The 24,054-nt window shown below is 44.8% G+C and overlaps 1 protein-coding gene across 1 annotated transcript in view; it reads right to left on the reverse strand.

Moving 5' to 3' along the window:
- The window catches only part of SNX17 (sorting nexin 17), a 208,465-nt gene that overhangs the window by 36,774 nt on the left and 147,637 nt on the right, over positions 1 to 24,054 (reverse strand). Inside the window, exons 8-12 of the mRNA XM_069233580.1 lie at positions 20,752 to 20,821; positions 19,836 to 19,928; positions 14,369 to 14,572; positions 5,740 to 5,862; positions 255 to 332 (exon numbers count right to left, since the gene is read on the reverse strand). Coding sequence (XP_069089681.1) covers positions 255 to 332; positions 5,740 to 5,862; positions 14,369 to 14,572; positions 19,836 to 19,928; positions 20,752 to 20,821 — 568 coding nt within the window. The remainder of the gene's footprint in view (positions 1 to 254; positions 333 to 5,739; positions 5,863 to 14,368; positions 14,573 to 19,835; positions 19,929 to 20,751; positions 20,822 to 24,054) is intronic.

Consider the following 24,054-nt stretch of genomic DNA (forward strand, 5'->3'; position numbering starts at 1 on the left):
AATACCTTGGTGCACCAACACCGGAGTCCTTGAGATGCCGGTGAACATTGTCAGTGGCCACATAGGGATCTGGACAGTAACCACTAAGTCCCAAACTATCTCCTTTCTCCCACCCCTGCAAAGCCCTGATATCACAGAGTTAAGCGAGCAAGACCACCAGTGATGTGGGGTGGTCGAGGGCCAGTAGTTATCAAGATGCAGGACTTTAAGCATATCAATACATATTTTAAAAACAGACATCTAAAGCCACTTACCTTTTTAATACTGCCTCCTGATTTCTTTACCATCAGCTCGTCCACCATGGACTGCAGGCAGATACTCATCATGATGGCCTAGAGAATTAATTAGGATGTTATTAAAAGAGAACGATTCATGAGAAGCAGGGTATAACTCCTATATTACCTGAGACATTATTCTAGGACCATGCTCCAATGCCAAGCATACATAATCTAAAATATCAACTTCGGTGTTGTCACACAGTATGTCACTACCTTATTCCCATCAGATGTCTCCTATCCCACTACTGTACAATGTGTCCTCCTGTTCACATCCCAGAGTCTGCTCAATACTGGGTTTCTCCTTTGTAGATTCCGCTATCCCAAGCCCAGTTTGTCACGGCAGGAGCATACTTTGGAGGCAGCTGGGCAATGAAAGTCCCACTAATGAATTCCCTGCCCCCATTCTACTTTACACGATAGGGGACAAAAACATGAATAAAACACCCATACATTTAATTTTGCAAAGTGTGTCCAATAAAAATACATCACCTAGGGCAAGTGCTTACCCTTTTGATTTTCCCAAAAATGGGAGAGCCCATGGACACCTAGCTTCTGGAAGATGGTGAAGGATTGGTTGCGCAGAAATTCTGCTCAATCTCAGTTTCCTGATATTATTACAACCAGGAAAGCAGCCTGAATATTTAAACATTCCTTAAGGCAACACTGCTGCACAAATATAACATTACTATTGTCACCAGCAATGGCTTCAAAAGAGGAACCATTATTATCAACCAAACAGGGAGTCTGCTGCTATGTAAATAACTCAAACACCTTAACTGTAGAATATGAAGCCAAGAAGACTTCAAGGTCCCTATAAAACCTCAAATTTAAGTCCAGTCACGCCTCAACCAAGCTAACACCTACCCTTACTTAGCTTGCAACTCACATAAGCAAATAATAAAATTACTCCTCTAAGACAAAGGACATAAGGACTTGTTCAAAGATAAAAATAAGTGGCAGTAAGTATCAGTTTCTATACCTCACTGGCTTCCAACACTCCCAACTCACAACTGACAGATTGTTGGAAATGTGTAGTTCTGCATGCACTCAGATTCTCAAAAGCCAGGCTCATAATGTGATAACATATACAGGTGGAGTTTGGGTCAACAAATTAAGGTTTAATTTAGCATGATCAAGCCCCCGCCATAAAGGTTGTTGCAGAGCTAACAGCGAAGAAAGAAAAGCAAAAATCAAGTACAGTATAAATCAGCAAGAAATATATACTGCATTGCTGAATACCACAATACATACGATGGTGCTTAGAATGAGGATATTAGACATTTATATATTAGATATTTATACAGAGATCAACTGGCAATATGGCCACCAGATAACACTATATACAGCATTCACACTGAGAAGGGGGAACCAGGAGAAAAGAAGCATAAAGGATTTTTTTCTGGTATCCCTACTGTCTTAAAAGTGGTATGGTAAAAGAATGAAAAGAAAAATCATAGCAGAGAAGAAAATAAGTTAATAGTATTTTCAATGGTCTTTTCCTGAAACGTGTAGGTATCACTTGTTCCCAGATATGGCTAATTTCTCATCTATGTGTTGAGTAAGTTGGCTGTGTACAATTCTGCGAATAAGGCAAGTTATTTGAGAAATGCTGGTGGTAACAGAGTGTAACTGTAGGAGAGAGAGGTGGGGAGACTGAAGCGTTATGTGCCACAGACGAGGGGGGTCACTGCACTGAGTGCCTTGAGGGAGGTTTGTCAAATCTTTAATAACGACGAGAACGGCATTCAAATGGTCAAGACCAGAACTTTGACTTTCAATGTAAAAGTTTTCCATAGGTCTAAGGTTTCTGATACTCTCAGCAGCTTACACTGCTGTCAAATTGTGTTCAGTATTTATTTCAGAAGGAGTTAAAGTCCTAATGTTTCATACAGTAGATAGCACAGGGATACAGGGCTATCAGTGAGCGATCTGAGTGACCAAAAAGTATGGATTCCGTTTCGGGTGAAACCAAAAACACACAGAACTCTGAAGGTACATTTGACTACAACTGTTGTCCTCATTGGGAAAACACCCAAGTCAAGTAGTGGTTCAGCAAATGGCTCCATGTAAAGAATGAACTGTTTGGAGGCACTGATGGAGCCTTGGGGGGACACTAGAGGCTAGATAAGAGTTATTAATAGTCACTTGTTGGGAGCAGCTGTTCAAGTAAGCAAAGGAAATAACGTGACCTATCGTATTGCTGTAGACTGCTGTAAACTGTAGTTTCAAGCTCCTTTGTGCTGAACAGCCCTTTCTGCAGCATGACTGGCCCCATCTATTCCCGATGAACAAGAAACTGCAGAAGACCTACTCACACCCCAAGTGGAGTCTGTATCCTACCAGTGAGATCTGTTTTCTGAAACACCCACTTCCAATACCAAACAAATAGCTTTAACACAATAAGGAGCACTTTGCAGCCTGACAACTAGATGGTGGGATATATATCGGACTGCAAAGTCAACCTGTGCAAAAAACACAGTTGAGTACCCGCCCCTTAATGCCCTGGCAATTCTTCAGCCAGCCTAGACTATCTCCACGGCCTACCATCTCGCGAGCCAAGGACTCATCAAGAACAGCCAATAGGAAATATTCTCTTTCGACCACGGTGTGATAACCATCATCCTTGATCTAAAGCTTTGCCCATCTTGGTTATAAAGTCTGGCCTAGGTCCAGACTACTAATCATCTAGCAGAATATTTTTAGAAATGTGTGTGTTCAGCCGGGATGTCACTCAACTCTCAATGACTTTGGGAAGGAAAGGAAGACCTTGTGGGGGATAATAGTCAAGGTCATTAGGATCAGAAATGTTTTGTTTTTTAAGAAGGAGGGGCTTAATATGTCAACTGGGGAGCCCAACCCAGCGTAGATTCGAGTTTACCAAGTTGGCTCAATAGGTAATGATTTGGTAGACAATATGGAATTTAGAGTTCATCTGACCAATCAACTCCTATAAGGTCACTACATTGAATGTTCCATATCTTTAGAGATTAGTTCAAGCACTAAGTTTCTGGTGTGGGTATTATGCTCTACACATTGTTCAACAACGTTTTTGTGTCCCTAGAGGATGAAAAACAATGCAGTTTGGAAGAATCTAAGGGGGACTGGGGGACTTGAACTCAAGAACCAATCATTGAAAAGCCGAGGTTTCTGCATAGATTTTTTTTATCAGTAAAGAATATTTTAGTAGACAGACCACTCTCGGCCTACTCAGTTCATGGAGGTGCTTCATGAACTACAACTCCGCAAATCAAAAGGTCTAGGCTAAATAAGTCACTACAACTTGATCAACTCTAAAATAATATGTAACTGCTCATTGCAACTGTAGATGAAAGGCAGCAGAGGGAGGGAAACTCTACTATGAGCATAGGAGTGGAGATGGATTCAGGCTTTCTTGCACGGGACTAGCAAGTTGTGTCAACTTCTGGGATAGTGAGGCCCTGAGTAGAGACACTGGTGTGTTAATATTGGATAATTCAGAAAACACCAGCCATGATGAGATGCTGGCAGTTCGGAGGCTGAGATTGTGCTGATTTTTGTGATGAGACATTGAGGATTGAGAAAGCCGGGATAAAACAGCCAGGTCTAATAGCTCAGTGGACTAATGCATCCACATCAGGAATATGGGCTTTTTTTTTTTAATATTAGATTTTATTGAAACAGATCAAAACAAAAAACAGATGCAACATAGATTCATCATATGTAGAGTGTAGCCTTGCTTCGCCCCATGCACAAAGTATGTCCCATGCAATCCTGTTCCCTCCCTTCATCATCACCATGCAGGTAGGAATGGCAGACATAAAAAGAAGTAACCATCTCACTGAGGCAATAGTTCAGGTAACCGACTGCTGCTGAAGCTAATCCATGAGGGTACTTCCACCTAAGGGTGTCACTAAAAAATGCCAGAGGACTACAGAAAAGTAGGTTACGCATTCAGAGCAGGCTCTGGGGACTGCATCTGAACATAGGTGTGGAGTGGGGTGCCAGATATCCCTGAGTCTCAAGGAGATGGGCAGGAACTCAGCAAACAACGTGAATTGTTCATTACAGTATTTTAAGTCTGTGATCCAGTCGTACAACTTAGGTGCCCAGGAATGTATGTTTAGCCTCACGGTCGGGGCTTTGGATCATGGTGAGTCCACTCTCCTTTCTAAAGGTCAATGAGAGTGAGGTGTTAACAACAGGCATCTGTTAATAGTGGTAAAAAAAATCTAATGAGACTCCACATACACTTTACAGAGACATCCGCTGTGTTAAGCTGCGAGATCTACCCACAGGACAGAAAGTTGGTAAGTAGCTGATGTTGCAAAGAACTTAGGAAACCTGTTTTATGCAAAGGAAGGCTTCTAGTTTGTCTCAGCGAGTTGAGAGATCAAATATAAGATTCGTAAAAAACGATATTAAAAAAACTAAGCATCTTCAGTAAACTAATTACTGACTTACACATTTTTCCTCAAAACCCACAGAAATGCACTGATCTACACTAGGTAGATCAGTCACCCATTCCCCAGAGCCACACACAAGCCTAATCCCTTCCCTGACCATTCCCTCCCCACCTGTATGTTTTGTTCCATCATTTTGTTTTCTTTCTTGTTGCAAATGTGTTTTTGTAAATCGTCTTCTGTCTAGCCTATGCTATCAATTTCACTTAGTATTTCATCTACAACATATTGAAACCATTAATAGTAATGTTTCACAGAACTCTGATCTACTTTTGTCTCTCCAAAGCACTATCAACAAACCTTACAATGCATAGACTCCCTGACGGTGACACCACCAGGTGTCACCAACGAGTAGCTTTGTGAGCTACTAGTGGCTCTTGAGCTACCCATAAGTAGCTCTCCTGCGTGCAGCCCAGCCTACAAAAACTGAAAAGTGTATATTTAAAACAAACGTGTAAACTTGCCTGATGTGGTCTGTATTAAAATTTTAATAATATTCGTAGCTCTGGATAATTTCACTGAACATAAGTAGCTTTTACGACAGAAAGGGTTGGAGACGCCTTCTCTATTGTTCTGCAATGTCTCAGCCATGGTCCATCCCAGTTCCTCCTATATGAACATGTCTTACTGCTCGACATTTTGCATCTATACTGTAAAGATCCTCAAACTTACCCTACAACAGATGTGGGATGTGTCTACCTTTATATTTTCAACTTCTGTTTTGTATTATATTGCTTTTTTTTATTAAATAAAATAAAAACGCTTTGAACAAAATAAAAAAAAGGACAGAAATGCTTAGTTTGCCAATCCTGGATGTGGGCTTGCACATTTACATACAGAAATCACAAACCGGTTCTCAAGTTGTTTCTAAAGTGATTGAAACACCATCAATATCTTGTAAGGCAGTGTTTTCCTAAATCAGCAATGGGTCACTAAACCAGTATCACATCAAGTAATCAGAATTTTCATACTTTTAAAAAGTGCCTTTCAGACAGGCCCAGCCAGAGTTCCACACCTCTTACCTGAGGGCTGGTGATGGTCACCCACTGTAGCCTGTCTTTGCTCATTAGGTACTCAAAGGCCAGCTCCAGCTTGACCTCTGCTTTCCCGGGGCTGCTATTCCCAGTTCCATTAGTCATTGGCACCTGGGAAGGACAAAGCAAGTTTTCAGCAGATTGTGTGTTCTGGCAAACAAATACTTACTGATGGATCATGGGCTTCATTAGCATGCTTGTGGGTTCCTCAATTAGCCATTTAGGGATGGATAGCCTAGTCCTGAAATGGGTTGGATCATTTTTGTTGCACGGAACACAGAGTGAAAATTGGCAAATTACCCCCACTAATTAGCTCTCCACAATGCGAGCTGCACCACACATTGTTTCTCCCTACCATTGTGTGTAATTTATATCTGTGTCCATGAGCTAAACATTTCCTTTGTAAACTTCTTGCATGCAGTGAAACATGTCAAAATCTTGTACACACTCCTTGATTGCAGTATTAAGCTGTTCTTGTATAATGCATCCGGACATCCATTTGTGTCTTGTTTACACTATATAAGACTCCTAAATAAACAACACATATGGCTCCCAGCTACGCAAGTGCTACCTCCAGGACCTACACTCAGGGATTCAGTTTTCTCAACATAATTAAGTTTGAAAACCCTCGTGAAGTCACAATGCGTCCACATGTCATTTTCTACATTTCACCAAGCTTGATGGGTCCCGGTGTTACTCGAGTTAGTGCAGTTACCGGTAAACCTTGTTCTCCAATGCTGGGATTGCTTATGGTTTAAGTTTTCTATCTTACAGTACCTGTGGCGTTTCAGCCTCATTTCTTTGGGTCTACAAGATATCCAATGTGATGAAAGACGGAGTACATCACTCCCTCTCATGGTAATTTCCTTCAGGATTTTATTTCCATTGTGTGTAATATAAAAAGACAACTAGTGAAAGAGGGATCCCTGCATATGAATCTACAAATGATACGAACACTGAAGAGCTATACAGCCTTTTAACTTTCATGTTTGAGTGAAAACCAGCAAGTGGTGCCAAAGATAGTGGTAGAGAAAGAACTTACCCAGAGATCAGTGTTAAAGGCCTTATCTTTAACAGCTTATCAACATCATTTAAGAAGAACCAAAGTCCAGCCAATCAGGCAGCAGCACAGTTTTGTCCAGTTTTCTCATTCTGAGATGATTTCTCTTCAGGTCAGAGTTTATTTCTGGTGTTCCAGATTCTGTCTACCCTACCATGTCAGAAACTACCAAAAAAGGACTCTTCAGGCCATGAGGAACAAGTAGCAAAAAGAGGTCACACTCGGATGATCCTCACAAGGACTGTAATTATTGCCTTCATCTGGAACACAAACCTAAGGATTGCAAGGTGTGTCACACCTTTTCTCAAAAAACTTTTAAAGACAGTAGGGGATTACTAATTTGGCTTTGGAGGTGTAAAGCTAAGGAAAGTCCTCTTTCTGAGGAAGATATTGATTACTCCTACAGGATGCAAAAATCCTGCAAAAGGGTAGATCTCCTGAAAGTGTGATCCTAGAAGTCACAAAAAAGGCACCAAAAATGTCCCATCATGGGGCTACTGGAAATTCTAGAAGTCTGAGGAGTCTCTACATACTTCAAAAGAGGAGAACATTCCCTCAGAAAAGATACATTCAGAGCCCACAACTCCTCCTTTAAAGGTGCAAACAGCCAAAAGGTCATATCAATCCCTACCGCCCATGACCAAAAAATGGAAACATACATCTAAAACTTCATCATCGACGGCAGCATCCCTGGTTACTGCCACAACTGTCATATCCACTTCCCCCTCTGCAATGTCTCCCATGCCAATTTCGTCAACACTAGCTTCTAAAACTATCATTAACTCAAGAATCCTCTTGAGGCAGCACCGTCAACAAGAAAGGTATTCATGAAAATTGCCAAGACATCGTTGACAACAGTCAAACCATCGATGCCAAAAGGGACACCACCTCCTTATCTCAAGCAACTTCCCCTGGAGGTTTCAAACATGCTGGCATAAGGCGCAATAGAAGAGGTCCCGAAGACCCCGTGAGGAACCAGTTTCTACTCCTGTTTCTTCCTGTTACAGAAAAAGTCAGGAGACTGTCGTCCTATCCTAGATCTTCAGAAACTCAACTAATACCTACGAAAACAGTCCTTCCGTATGGTCACCCTACAGGATATGTTACAGCTCCTCGGTCACGTGGATCATATGATGTCCTTAGACCTCCAGGACACATACTTCTACATCCTAATTTTCCAAAAGCACCAGAAATATCTGAGATTCAAAGTGGCCAGCACCCACTACCAATGCAAAGTTCTCACCTTTGGACTAAAATTGGCTCCCTGAATATTCATCAAGTGTTTGGATCCTGTGGCAGCTCATTTGCAGCAGAAAGGAGTCAAGGTAATTCCCATATCTGGGCAACTGGTTGATAAAGAGGGCCACATCTCAACAGGCCACAAACCATACTGCCCGTTGCCTCTCACTGTTCAAGTCACTGGGTTTCACAGTCAACATAACACAATTGTCTGACTTTCCTGGGAGCTGTCAAAGACACTATTCAGAACAAAGCATTTGCGGCCCGAGTGCCAAAACAGAATACAACAACTAGCGCAACGACTGTAGGAAGCTGGCTCTATAAATAGTGCACTAAAATGAAGTAGACTGTGCAGAGAGTCCAGTGGATCCCTAATGGGTTTGCAGAGGCAAAAGTAGATAGGACTAATGCTCTATTTGTGGAAGTGCGGACAGGCAGTTAGGGTTATCGGAGGGTAATGCTAAGCATTTGTTGTACTCACAGAGGCAATACATGAGAGATACACTCAAAGAATAAATCTGAGACCAATTTAGAAAAATAATTTTTTATATATTTTTCAAACCCAGGAACTTTGTAATCAGGTAAGTAAACTTTAAAGCATAAATCCTTTGCAGTTTCAAAAATAGAAAGTGCAATTTTCAGACTTCTCTCAATGTTATCCTATCAAGGAAAAACAATGTTCAGCAAACACAGGATTAATAACGACTTATGAAACCAATCTCAGGGAGTTAAGGTAAGTGATGGGCACTGATCACAACTACACCAACAGGTCACATCGGGCGGCACTAGGGTGGTCAGGTGCAGAGGTGCAGTAAGGCGTCAGGTGCCCAAAGGTTTCCTATGGGAGTTTGGTCCTCGGGAAGTCAAGCTGCATGCTCTGGCTAGGAAGCCAGTCAGGGACAATAAACAAGTAAGTAGTAGACTTGGGGTGCTCGGGACGTAGGGGCACCTTTGGTCCTCTTCTCCTGTGCTCAGGGGCGATGGATGCGGGGATGTATTTTTTGTGTAAGATTTTCTCGTCCGGGAGCACTCACGGTCAGGGGGTTCTGTGAGTTGAGGCTGCAGGTGGCATGAGGGAGTCCAGCACAGGGACGCCGTTGGCACTGATGACCCACCTCAGCTGGGGTCAGGGGTCACAGGTGCAGTGGTTGCTGTAGGTGTTGGGTTTTCTCTCACCACCAGGCTGGGGAAGAGGGGGGCTGCATGCAGGAGCTGCAGGAGACGTGGATGAGTCCTTGAGTGGTGAACTTTGGCTCAGGACAGCTGCGGAACCCTATTGGCACCGTTGGTGGTCCTCTCACCAGACTGACGTTGTGGGGTGCAGAGGTCACTTCAGGTGTCAGGTTTCCAGGCCGCAGTTGTTGCTGAGCAGGTCTGCTGCTCACAGAAGTCTGGGCCTTTTAAGAAGGCAGGCTTCCTGGGTTTCTTGAAGCTGCAGGGTGAGTTTTTTTGTGTAGAGTCCGGTGAGGGTAGCAGGCATGCCGGAAGGGCTGGTAACGGGTCAAATGCTGCTTCTTCCTCTTCTTCTGCGGGGTCGACACTTCTTTGTCCTTCATACGTAGTCAGGATCTGAATTCTAGGGTTCACGGGTGCCACCTAAATACTCATGAGCATTGCAGGGAGTGCCAGGTGGTACCCAATGGACTGACCACCTTTAGGGTGACTGCACCCTTGTTATGACCACTTCTGCTGGAAAGTGGGCATAAACCTAACCCTAGTGGCCTAATTCCTTCCAAACAAGTTAGAGGAATTTAAAAAGTAGAGTCCACTTCAGCTCGTCCACCTTAGGGGTGGGACAGGAATGAAGTGGGCACTCCTAATTTACAATTTTTCCGACTGTGCTGAGGCCAAAAGTGGGGTCAAGACAGGAGGGGGAGGGGGGGGTGGGGACCTGGGTCGCATTTCAAAGGCGGCAAGGCCTTTGAAGCTCCCTGCCCTGGAATGTCCACCCTGCTCTAGATTATTACCTCCATCCGAGCATGCCTTTGTTCTGGGCCTCCAAGAGCACTGGCCCTAACCTCAGGGTGCCAGAACTCTAGGGTGGCTGCACTGGTTTGGACTAGTCAGTGAACACAACACTAGCTGGGTAGGTTTTCAGGGGGCACCTCTAAGGTGCCCTATGTGTGCATTTATTAATAAATCCATCACTGTGGTCAGTGAGGGTTTATTATTCTGAGATGTTTGATACCAAACATCCCAGGATTCAGAAAATCAGTCCTCTAGCTGGGGAACTCATAATGACCATTGTCCTGCACAAGCATTTTAAAATGGCTTCCCTGTGCATTTACTATGTTTCAGAATCAACAGAGACATAGCAAGGACATATCTGTTCATGCATATATGCCCTCCCATGTCCATGGATGCACCCAGCCTTAGGAGTGACCTACACCTGGCACATGCAGTGATAGGGGGCCTGGCACACGGGGTGTGTGACAGATGTTTTTAATTTAGCCTGCACCAACACACGCAGTCTGCCCTGGCAGCACTATGTGGATTAGTTGAGGGGTCCCTGAGGGTGGCACAATTGGTGCTGCAGCCCTCAGAGACTTTCCTTAGTACCCCAGGCCCTAGCTACCAGGGGTACCATTTACTAGGGCCTTACAGTGATGGCTAAGGAGTTTGCCAATTGTGCAAAACAACTGTGCAGTTTTGGGGAAAGAGATCTGGCACTGGGGACATGGTTAGAAGGGACCCAGTGCAATAACAGTCAAAGCCACATCAGAAACCAGGAACAAAGTGGGGGCTTAACCATCTCATAAAGTGTGCTTTCCTATACCAACTCAGTTCAAATAAGTCAGTGAGATGCTACAAATCGCTCCTGGGGATGCTATCCTCGTGCATCCCTCCGATACCCAACTGCTGACTTCATATGCGTCCTCTACAGGAGGAACTAGACCACCAGTGGGAACAGGTGACGGGGTCATTCGACGTTTCATTCGGATCACTCCAATCAAACAAAAAAAGATGAATCGGTGGGCTCAAATTGGCAACATCAGCCGATATCGAACATTCCTCCCTCAGGTATAAGACTTTGTGATTACAACTGATGAGTCCTTAGAGGATTGGGGTGCTCACCTTCAGGACCTCACCGTCAGCGGGAGATGGAGCAACACAGAAAAGCATATGCACATCAGCTTCTTGGAGCTCAAGGCCATGGCACTAGCCTTAACATCTTTCCTCCCCAGAATAGCATGCTCATCGGTGCTCATTCGCACAGACAATACCACCTGCATGCACTGCATAAACAAGCCGAGAGGAACAAGGTCATCAGCTCTGTCACAAGCGCAACAAACCTGGCAGTGGGCCCTCCACAACCACATTACATTTAAGTCAAAGTATGTACCAGGAGCCACCAATGTGTTAGAGACACTCGGCAGGACCGAACATTGACCTGTTTGCAACCAAGCTCAATCGGAAATGCCAATACTTCGCAAGCTGGCATCACCAACCAGGGTTGTGGGTGAATGCATTTTCAATTAGATGGTCCAAAATCTTTGCATACACTTTTCCTCTGATCCACTGATTCCCAGGCTCCTCCACAAACTAAAGAGCGAACCTTGTCAGATGACCCGGAACTCCGGTCCGTAGATCAGGTCAAATGCCCTCTTTGTGGTCAGCTAGGGCAATTAAACAGTTTCTCAAATGGCTTTTCAAGGTGTTTTCTCCTGTTTGGGAACCTCACCCCTGCTTGGCAACCTCACCCCTGCTTGGCATCTTAATGACATCCTGAGTCAATTAATGAAACCTCCGGCTGAGCCAATCCATAAAACAGACTTCAAATACCTTTCATGGAAGACAGCAATACTACCGGCATTGACGTCTGCCAGACGTGTAAGTGACATCCAAGCATTCAAGCTAATAAAACCATTCAGACAATTTACCCAAAACACTGTAGTTCTATGATCGAACCCAAGGTTCACACCAAAAGTCAGATGAGACTTCCAACTGAACAATCCTACTGTACTGAAGACATTTTCCCCAGTCCACAGACTTCATCAGAGAGGTCTTTACATACTCTGGACGTAAAGAGATGTATTAAATTCTATTTACATAGAACAAAACAATTGCATAGAACTAACCAGCTGTTTGTCGCTTATGGGACAACATGAAGAGGTTTCCCAGTGTCAAAACAGACCATAGCCTGATGGATCTCCTCGACCATCCAGTTCCGTCACAGACAATCATGAAAGCCTTTGTCACGCATAGTTAACCCGCATTCCACTAGAGCTGTTTCCACCACTACGGCTCTCTTTGCAGGTGTGCCTATCCGACAGATTTGCCAGGTAGCAACAGGTTCATAGGCATACCTTTACTCAACATTGCTGCCTCGAATCCTCTGACATGAGATGCCACGGTGGGACAAGCAGTGCTCTGCCACATATTCCACTAAGGTGAGGCACTTGTACTTTATCCTTTCCCACCATTCACAATTACATTGTAATGTTATTTGCAAAGGCTAACTGCTAACTATTCAGATTCGAGCATGTGATAAGTTACTTACCTGTAACTGTAGCTCTCCGGTACTGGTATCTTTCATAGGTTCACATGCGACCCACCCTCCTCCCCATAGAGGCTCCTCCCCTTATTGCCACTCTACATTCGTATCTCACTTGTGCTAGAAAATCGGAGGGTCTGGAGCCACTGGGGTGAGGGTCTAAAGGGTGCTGTTGCGTGATTGGCTGGACTTGGGTAATTTTAAAATGATGTTGATAAGCTGTTAAAATTAAGGCCTTTAACAGTGATATCTCTCTATTTACTTCTTTCACTACTACGATCTACGGTACCGTGGGACTCCCACTTTGACGACGGGGAATGATTCTATGAAAGATACCTATACTGGAGAACTACAGTGACAGGTAATTAACTTATTTTCCTATCTTGGAAGTGCCACTATTTGGTCCTGTCAAATGTGTGGTTTTCCAGTCCAGTCTTTACAGAGCATTTTGTTTTCGTCCACACAATTCCTAATGTCATATATTCAGTCCTACTTGCCTATGTGTCTCCTGGTTTGCCTGAAACCCTGTATACGCCTCATTGCCTTTCAGAGAGAGAGAAGACACCCCGTCCCCAACCAACCACCAACCTCAACCAAGCTTGAAGGGAGACAACTAGTGAAAAAAAAACTCCACATATTATGGCTGTATTACAGAGTCCATTGGCATCAGAAGTGAGAAAAGTTATACTGCCATGATATGGTTATGCTAATGCCATCTGCTAACTAATGAATTTAAAGCTCCACAAACTCAGAGTGCCGGTCTTGATTTCACGTTCACGGGTTCTCCTCAAGGCCCCTCTTCAGTGCTCTAAGCAACTTCTACCTAGGGAAGACCCAGCCTACTGAATTTTTAGTATTTTTTTTTTAACACATACTTCCATAATGTGGCAAAGTGACAATATGCACATTTGTAAGGGATAAAGAGATGGATGCAGGAGGAACAAAAACATCCAGCCAGTGATTTATCATTTACCCAACGGAACTGCTCTTCAATGATTAAGCTAAAGGTTTAACTATTTGGTAAATTAAATCTACATTTCTCAAAGTGCACGTCAGCACTCGCCAATGAGCACAGACCGAGTTCTGCCCAAATAAATGAGCTCAAGATCAAGAAACCATTGCAATTGTTTTATTACGTTTGACGTTAGGGCATTTTAGAGCAAACCTGCTGTCGGGTTGGCATTGGAACATTTTCTGTAAGCCTGAGGTTTCCATCGCAGTCCTGAGTATGATTCAGCTTGTGAATATGTGCTACGTGTAGAGAGCATGTTATGTTCCGCGATCAGCTGACCATCAATTATAGGGATTGGTGAGTAAAAGTTCTTGGTGTTTGGTGGGTAACAGCAGAGAGCTTTAACAAATGTAGTGAATCCTAGGTTTAATTTGAAGCTCCTCAGTGTGTGTAAAATAATCATTATTGTTCCCTTTATTTTGAGTTGTGTAAGAACCCATATTCCCATTCCACCCGCCACTTTCCTGTGTAGGTCATGCCTGTTCTTTCAGTCAGCCACCAACACATTAGTCGTTATGTTTCCTTGGCCATCATGTTGCGATAGTGGATTTCCTGGTTGTAAGATGGACATTTCCAAGGAACGTTGTAATCTACCAATTCCAGCTTTCCGGTGTTTGGATTTCTTGCTTTTGGCCCCATCCACAATATAGGTCAGGCAGGGCGGGGAAAAAAGCCAGCAATCTCCTGATCAAGCATACGTGCATATAGGAAGCATCTTCACACCCTGCAATATGAACCGGGACAGTACATCTCCAACATCAACTGCATGATTAGTCGAGCAATAGGCTGTATTCGTCTTACTGTAACTCACAGATGACGTCACCCTCCAGCACCTCATGCGGGTCACCTTGAAGCTGCCTTCCTTCATCTGCTCGCTCGGTAGTTTCACCTGGAAGTTCAGCTCATTGTTGCCAGCGCTGACAATCACGTGACAACCCTTCTCAGGGAAATCCGTAATGCACGGGTCAAATTTCAGATAGCCGTAATACTTCAGGGTTTGCGCTAGGCGAATGAACTGCAATTACAGAAACAAAAATGTCTGACCACGATTTAAGTTACAAGAACCGTCTAAATTTTCCACAACATTTAAGGCACAAAAGCGGTAATGCATTCCCAAAAAGCAACAGATTTCTTCCAGTCTCACTACTTTGTTTGCTTTTTAATGCACATTTAAACCTAATAGGGACATCTGACAACTGTACAAGTTGAGAGCGTTCCTTACTCCGTGCAATGAAAGGAGAGAGACTCAGGCAAGGGGAGGAAAAGAGAAAAGGCTGAGAATTTAGCATCATGAGTAGTATAAGGCAAAAAGGATCCACATTCTGTCACAGAAAAGCTGGAAAGCATTTCAAGATCTCTTAAGGAGATAAGGTGTTTAGGTTTCCACAGTGATCAGGCAGAGTTGGATGAGCCTGCAGGACAGGTGAGATCTGTGTTCCATGTTGTGGCAGGGATATACAATGATTGGACGTGCAAACTGTCCAACATCTGAATGCTTCAGGCCTTAGGACAGCTTGAATTCCAGGTCTCCTCAAGACTACAGAGGTGGGCAAAATGTTCATATAGGAAAACATCTATTTAATGTTTGATCAGTAATTTGACTTATCTGGTTTCCAGAGAAAGACACCATCTTTTAGAAACATGGCAGTGTTGTTGCACTCCCTAGATGAAGACTGAAGTGGACGAATGAGCGAGACAGGCTTCCAGAGGACCAACAATAGAACACATCTGCTTAACTGCTTGGAGAGTTTGATCAATTAATTCATTTGGGGAGGAGAAGGTTTGGAAACAAGCAGTTTTAAACTTTCAAGGCAGGATTTTAGGAGAGATATATAGTCAATACGAAGGTCCTCCTGTACAGGATCTCGCTTTAGCTTTTCTGACAGCAACAGCAGACCTTCCTAGCTCATTTGCAGGCAGTTCCCTGTTGTATTTCAACATCTGCAGAAGGGGACTGTGACAGACTCAGATTTTACATCCTTACAACAAGGTGCCTTCAGTGCTGAGAGGAGGTTAACCACAAAATAATGCCTTACAATGGTAGCCCATGTGTGAATCATCTGCTTTTAATACTAACGCAGGGAGCAGCTCTTTTCCCCTCCATGGGAGGCCCTGCCTTTTATGGTTGCTTTTTTAGCAATTTGGAGCATTTGTCCGCCCAAAAAAAGTTTCTGGGCTGGTTCAAAACTTTCAAAAACAGGTGAGAGCCCTGCCCTTTTTGCAACAATGGACACCTTATGCAAGGCTCTCAAGCCACTACACGTTTAGGAAGGTGCTTAAGGAGGAGGCAGCAGCATTATGGCCCACGCATCGCGGTCAGTAAGCAGAGAGAGTCAGTTAAAATCCGAGGGACGGGGGTTGTGATGCTACCCCTAAACAATGCAAAACGTTTTGCCTAATCAAAGTCTCTCTATGATGGACATAGGTTTAACTAATTTACCCACAGGAAAGTAGATCCTAAATTGGAGACCTATCCCTGGCCAGGTCACAGTATAACTGACCAGTGAGGATGAAAAAGGTGTGGCTGTGACACGATCTGTGAAGTAGCTGGTAAGTTTGAAAGTTGGCGGAAAGTAGACAACGCATAGCATACCATTCCCATAGGGCGATAACAGATTGTGTCAACTGAATGTTGCCTGTGAAGAATTTAGTAATCTGTAAGCATTTGTCTCGTGAAGATTGTATGCAACTGAGGAGCAGCCTGGCAGTGTCCCCCAGCAGTGACCAGTTGTGAGGTCATTTTGATATAGTAGTCGGTGGTGTGGAGGAGGCAGGGAGCAGTGTAAAGTACTGCGCCAAGATCACTTACATTTCTATACATTCATTCTTTTGTGGTTAAGGTGTTTAAAGAGCCAAGGATTGCAGAGTTTGGCTAAGGGGCGCATAAGGAGGCTGGTTTCTCACAGTAGGCCATCTCTAGGTGTCGCCTTCTCCGTCTACAACCCCATAAATAAAACCCAAACAGCACATAACGTGGTGGAACGAAAGAAAATAGACGTGTTGCTGGTCCTTAACACAACCATAGAGCAGCACCGCCAACAACATGACCGAGGATCTGTCGCTGTGTAAGGGATGAGTGAAATGTTTCCTCTGCCATATTCAACTACATGCATATTCCTAACATCACAAAACTTCTCTTTAAACATTAAATTACCAGCAACCAGAGTAATGATAAAATGAAGGAAATAAGCTGCTAGAAAGTAAGAAATTCAGAACCTAAAGACATGGATGAACATCCACACTCCCCCCCCCCCCTTCTCTCCCCCCCCCCAATATTTATTTCATAAATAGAAACACAAAGTATTGATGAATCCAGATTGCAGATGGTGCCCTCGTGGCTTGAGTCAAGTGCCAGCAAGGGGCAGTCTCGTCACAAACAAGGATGAACAGTGTCTTCAATTATAAAATGAACAGCATCAGTCCAGATGAAACCCGTTCCAACCCTGAAATGCATTTCTCAGGTTTGATATGCAATGCCAGAAGCATGATGAGGTGGTGTATCGGCTTGATCTGGATTGTGGCTTATGACTGGGGATGCACACAGATGGACTTGTCTGGTGCAGTCTGTGGTTATGAAACTATTGACTCCATCTGGAGAATTAACTGTGCCACTAGTCAAGCCCTGGAATAGCAAGATGTAGAGCACGAATACTCAAAGTGCGGCCCCCAGTTGCTGGGAGAACTGGGCCACTGTTTACTCGACTCAGCACCAACAATAAAATATGTTAAATAGACAGGCAAGCATTTATTTCAAGGTTAATTGGTTTTAAAGAAAGACAGTATCTAGGGGGTCCGCTTAGCTCTACAAACACTTTCATTTTTAAAGACATCTTACAGCAAAAGTGTCTCTTGAAAAAGTGTATTTAATTAAGTTGCAGAACCTTTTCGGCTCAGTATAATTTATTAAATCAGTGCACTGAGAAGTATTAATTTAAAAGTGATAGTTTGCAATCACGAATTCAGAAACATTAGTTCATGCCCCTACTCTGACAACAGCGCCAACATTGAACTAAAGAGGCACGTCAATTATTGGCACCCTTTGGGTGGCCTGGGTTGCTATCATACATGAACAAAACTGCAGTTTATTCAACCAAACACAGGAGAAGGTTTTGTACAGCGCACACTCTGAAATTATGTACCTCGAGGTCATGTTATGTGTGATAATGAAGAAAAGGGAGGGAAAATGAAATTAAACAGTTGCCTAGGATCACACAATTGGTAAAGTGGGGAAGCCGGGATTAATCGCAGGTTTTTTGGTTTCATATTGTTCAATTCAGCCACTAGATGTATATCTTCGCTTCGTCTCCACCCACCTTACCACCAATCCCCCCCCCAACCCCTGCAACGCTGCTGGCATCAATGCGGCCCTTGGCTCATCACAGACCAAACTTTTTGGCCCCTGGGAAAATGTTTGTGAGTAGCCATGATGTAGGGTGTTACCCACCGATATCTATAGGTTTCCAGCTTTAAGCTATTGCAGGCTGTGGGCATTATTTTGCTATTTCCGGTTTGGCTCAGAAAAGCATTCTGATCAAAGTTATGAGTGCAGATCACAGGCAAATTCTATAAACTCACGATTATACTGAGGAACGCCCACGATGCTAGACAATAAGACACCATCTTCGGATTGCACCTTCTCCTATCCATGTATGCAGTCAGAAGCTTAATAATGATTTATCAATCAGTAACAACACACCAGAACTCCAATCAAAGCCTTTCATAATCAAGCAAGGACCTTCAGGTGGGCATCCCTTCCCAGAGCTATCCTTCTAACTCAGAGCATTGCCCCCAACACTGGACTACACACTGACCTCAAATTCCGGCATAAAGCGCTTCGACGCCTCCACACTGGCAGTAGGCACTGAATAAATGCACATACAATTACACTGAAATAGTCTGGCACCGCCAGTGCCTGCTAAACTAGGCAGACGAGAGCTCACACTGCTGTCAGCCAGGCGCTCCCACCCGCCTTCGCCTGGTGAGATGTTCTACAGAGTTTAGATAATTCAGCTTTGTATTTGAGTTACCGTCCTTGCGGGTTGCAAATGATTTATAATGTTAACTTCAAAGCTACTTGCACCGATCCACTACAGGCCGCCACATACAGACTGCTTCCCTGGAACAAGGTGTGGAACCCTAGATACAGTCTGTGCTCTGCATCTTGCTTTCTCGCTGTACATAGTTCCAATGCCCCATGTAGTCTCACCTGCACAAAAAACGGGATCTAAATGTGTTTCTCAAAATGCATTTAAGAGCATGAGCCTCAGACATATGGTAAAGGGTACCAGACAGCATGGAAGAAAATACAGGTAATTGTTCTCTGGGAAACGGGGCATTTACGAGTTCATGGATGGGCATTAATACAGCTGTAAAGCAGTGGAGCACTGTGCAAAATGAAGCTAGATAGGTGAATCAGAGGAGGGAGCAGGAATCTGGAATACAAGCAGGTGTGCTCCATCTTACAGAGGGTTACTTAGGGTGAGCTGCTGCTGGGCAAGGACGGCCCGTAGCTCCTTCCCGAAGAGCAGGAGAGGTTGTTCAGAAGGTAGGTGCACGGTGAAAGGATGCTCAGCATCTCGCAGCCCTGGGGAGAGGTTGCTCTTGCTTGCCAGATGTGGGGTGCTCGCGTTTATTGTAAGTGATGCAGCAGGCTGGCAGGCGGGAGCGGAGAGTATCCAGGCCCTTCAGGATGGGAGAGAGTCTCAGCGCACAGAGGTGGAAGCCTGTCTTATGCAAGGCTGTGAGACAAGCTGCAACGGTCTGTTCCTTACAAGGTGCATGTCACCTAGTTATTTTCCTTTAAGTACTAGAAATGCCTTGAAGCATGCCTCACACCCAACGACCACACTGGTATTGTGAGTCAACTAGAGGCCGGTGTGCCTGAACAACAAAGAACACATTTAAAAGCCAGATAAGGAAGCCAGTGAGCCCAGCAGTCTCTCCAGAGGAGGGGGAGAGCTGCGGATTACAGGTTCAAACCTCTGCAGGACTGTCCCAGCCATTCACGCTTCCAAGATCTGAAAAATGAGTAACATTTAACTGTCTAATAGTAACATTTGTTATATAAACTGCTTCCGAGAAGAAATACAAGCCAATTATGCGAATAAATGATTTATTGGTACACAATGTGAAGAAACGAAATAAGCAGCAATGTGATTGATTGATTGGCTTATCGAGCCGAAACTAAGCAATGAGGCAGTCAGTCCCCAGGAGACAACAATTCTCATGTACAAACCACACACGGACACACAAAAAACAAAGCTGGAAGCCAAACCTACCTCCTTTTTGGATACTTTCTCCTGCAGAGATTTCAGCTGCCGGTGCTGTTCCTTGTTCACTAGGATCCATCCTCGTTCGATGTCAGAGACGGTCTATAAACAGAGACACACTTTAGGACTGTACCCGACCAACAAGCTCACTTCACCTCCATGCACCGGGCGCCTGGCTCACAGCACCAACGCAGGAGCCTAGAGTTCCTAAAAGCATCGTGCAGAGACTTCTGCATTCCCAGACTCGATTTACCCTCACTGTGAGGGAGGCAGCCAGTGGCTTGCATTCACTTTCCCTACTAGCCAGAGGGCGCAAGAGACTTCAGTATGCAAAATTTTAGAAAGGTTTGTTTCCATGCGCTAACAGTCGTGCATTCATATCAGTAGCCGCTGCTGCCAGGAAGGGGTGGGGAATTTAAAAAAAATAAAGTAACCTGCCGCCTCCGTGTTCCCCGCTTTAGACACCTCTCGTCTTCTTCCTCCCACCTCCACCCAATCCAGACGCTTCTCTTATGCGGTTACCAGCATGAGAGAAGCGCCAGGATTGGCCTGAGTGGGCAGAAATGTCACTCAGGGAGGGAGTGGGGCACTGCACTTAGTCTCCACCCAGCTGTGCAACACAGCAGGGTGGAAAGTTCTAAGAGCGCATGTCAGTTTGGCTGACCTTGGACGGACGGGCAAACTGACATGCGCACTTAGAAGCGCACCACCACTCCTCCTCCACTTGTTGACGTGGAGGGTGCTGGCCCGGCCTCGCCCTACGAAAGCGTTTTATTATCCTTTTATTTTTCTGCTTTCATCAAAGCCGCGACGCTCGTTTGCTATAGCGGAGGGGCCACACCTGATTAATACGGTCTTTCATTGGGGTGTCAAAACATAATGAGGTATAAAGGCATCGAAAAACGACCTGGAGAAAAAGACTTACTTGAGCGTACAACAGGTTGAGTCCCACTCGGTTGTCCATGACGTCATTATCGTACGACGAATCCCAGTAACTGAAACAAAAAAAGGACCAGATCAGACTCAAAGGAAGGGGCTCGCGACAGTGACGCAGTCCTTTGTGATGTGTGATCTGGGACCGGACACTGTGGCACGGAGCACACACAAGGTACAAACAGGTGTCCGAATGAGAGGAGTACCGCACACTGCCGGAGCCACACTTCAGCACTGTGGATTTTAACAGTGCACATGGAATTATGGAGACAGTGACTCCATCTGATAGAAGCCAATGATGCACAAGAATTGACAATGTTGCTTTGCTTGCAGTTTCATATCGCGAGTCGTAGGACTCCATCTAACGCTCCTGTAACGTTTCGTTTACAGACACCTCATTGCAGAAGCACTGCTGTAGCGCTTCTTTCTTAAAAGAAATAGCACCGGAAAAGACAACAGGTCTGGGTTTGGCTGTTCACCTTTTGGTTTTGCCAGCGACGTTTTTGTAATGGTTTTCGTAAAATTATTTCAAAAAAGATTTTTTTTCCCCAAAGGCACAAACTGGTCCAATAGTCTCTGGCACTGAAGGGACTATGTTTTCTATGTAAATACACATTGTACAAGAGGAGAACGCTGTCAATGGCCGCGAGGTCAGGCAATGGCTGAAGTGGGCCGACCCGCTGCCTCCATCTTGTAGTGGGCGGAAGACCGCGAGAATGAGAACAGACCAATGGATGAAGAGAGCTGGTAGAGAGCCCCCAGAAGGAGGTATATTAAATATATACTTTACTAAAACGGTGTTGGCTTATGTCAGGCCCAAAACATGGAACTAATGGCCAGTTGTGAAAGAGGACGACAAAGGAAAGGTTGGTTCAGAGGCACTTTAGGAAGGCATACCTGAGAATGGCAGATAAACAGTAGTTCTCTTTTGGTTGGGAGCAAGTCCCCGGCTGATAAAGAACATGTACGGAAAACAGTGCAGCTTGCCTACACAAGAACGGGCCAACTTACGTCTGACTGCACCTGTGCTCTGTTCAGCACTAACTCAAGACTTCCGCTGCATCCATCCTCAATTCCACAAGGCCCATAAAGGCCGACGAGCCTTATTCCAAGTTCCCAAACTCACTTCTCACCACACTATCAAGTATGCTTTCACCTCGGCTTCAATCTGTTGCAGAGGCCAAGCTCACTGGGTAGTAACAGCACTCAGGACCACTTATGAAGCAGTGGCCCTCTCCTGCACCAGGCCTTCCTGTTTGGCACCTGGCTCCGGTTCCTCAGTGCTCCATTGTTCAACCTGTGATCTTGCTCAAGTTGATCTTTGGACACACAGGTGCTTCTCTCTCCTGCTTGAGGTGGTCGGACTTGCTCACTAGTTGCCCTACTTCCAAATCCTTGTACAATGCTCACGGATGTGTGGCACTCAGCTAGGACCTACGCTGGAAGGGTGGACCTTCCTGGCCATTCAAAAGTCCTTTTATACTCTTGAAATGTATGCTGTCTGTCTTGTTTACTTTTGTGGGCTGCAGTGTTCGACACAGCAGAGCAACAGGTGTATGGGTGACAACCGGAAGTGTCATTCTGGTCCTTTTACTCTGTAATCAGCAAATCACTCCCATTAAAAGGAAAGCTGGGGAAACCAGGAGTCAGCTGAAACGTCTTCCTTCAGTGTCTTAATGGCACGTTCAGATCAGTATTTAATATACACATATTACCCGGTGGCGGTCCCCTCTGAGTAGTTATAGTTGAGACAATGTTTCTAAAGGAAATTAATTTAGTTGGTTTGCTTTTAATTTTGGTGCCACTTGACGAATCTTCACAAGAGTTTTCAAAAAACGTCTCATCCACCTCAGCTTCTTCATGGAAAGTTTTGTGGTGATTTTTACCGGCTTAAAAATACATACCTGACTAACAAGAATTTCTTTGCTCATTGTGATCAAGAAATTATTTACTCTAAACTTCTTAAAGTAGGGAATGTAATACAGAAGTTTTACCCCTCCCATGCAAAACTACTGGCATTCCACTTCCCTAGTATGATGACCAACTTCAAACCTCCAACTCTCTCTTCCCAACCTTCCCCAGAGTTCTGCCCCACTCACATCCCTCTCAAGGTCTACTATCTCTCATGAGCTCCCTCTGGCACATCCACACTTGATCATTTGTCCAACGTGCTAATTCCAGGAGTCCCCACACACACGCTCCTTCGTCCCAGCAGATTCCTAAACTCACAGCTCATTCTTAATCCACCCGATTGGGTCCCACATTCATGCCTTTACCACAAAGTTGTCCACCTCGATACATGACAACTGCGTCCCCGCTATCCCTGTCCTTTAGGGAAACATATCAGCTCATAATCCCCCACCTATACTAACAAGTTACTACTAATCCAAACCAATGACTGTCCCACCACAGTGCATAATATCCCACCCTTGAACCAACCGGCTACTAAACTCCCTTATTCCTCTCCCATTACGTAGGAAAGTCCCCTCCTAACCAGGCCCAAGCACCAGTGTTCTTTCCCAAAAACTGTACCATTGTTTCGACAACTGGCACACCCCTGGCACACAGCTAAGTCCCTTGTAAAAAGTACCAGTGGTACCAAGGGCCCTGTGACCAGGGAGGGTCCCTAAGGGCTGCAGCATGTATTGTGCCACCCTAAGGGATCCCTCACCAAACACATGCACAATGCCACTGCAGACTGTGTGTGTTGGTGGGGAGAAAAAGGTAAAGTCGACATGGCATCACTCACAGGGTACCATACCCACAACCCACTGCCTGTGGCATAGGTAAGTCACGCCTCTAGCAGGCCATACAGCCCTAAGGCAGGGTGCACTATACCACAGGTGAGGGCATGGCTGCATGAGCATTATGCTCCTACAGTGTCTAAGTCCATTCTTACACATTGTGAGTGGAGTGTGGCGATATTGTGTACATGAGCTGGGAGTTTGTCATTACGAACTCCACAGCTCCACGATGGCTCCACTGAAGACTGGGAAGTTTGGTACCAAAAGTCTCAGCACAATAAACCCACACTGATGCCAGCATTGGATTTATTGTAAAATGCATACAGATAGCATCTTAGCGATGCCCCCTGTACTTTACCCAACCCTTTAGTGCCGGACTGAGCAGTCTGTGCCAGCCTGCCACTAAAAGACAAGTTTCTGACCCCATGTGGTGAGGGCCTTTGTGCTCTCTGAGGACAGAAACAAAGCCTGCTCTGGGTGCAGGTGCTTCACACCTCCCCCTGCAGGAACTGTAACACTTGGCGGTGAGCCTCAAAGGCTTAGGCCTCCTG

The sequence above is a fragment of the Pleurodeles waltl genome, chromosome 5 (genome assembly GCF_031143425.1).
Source record: "Pleurodeles waltl isolate 20211129_DDA chromosome 5, aPleWal1.hap1.20221129, whole genome shotgun sequence".
In the NCBI taxonomy this organism is placed as follows: Eukaryota; Metazoa; Chordata; class Amphibia; order Caudata; family Salamandridae; genus Pleurodeles; species Pleurodeles waltl.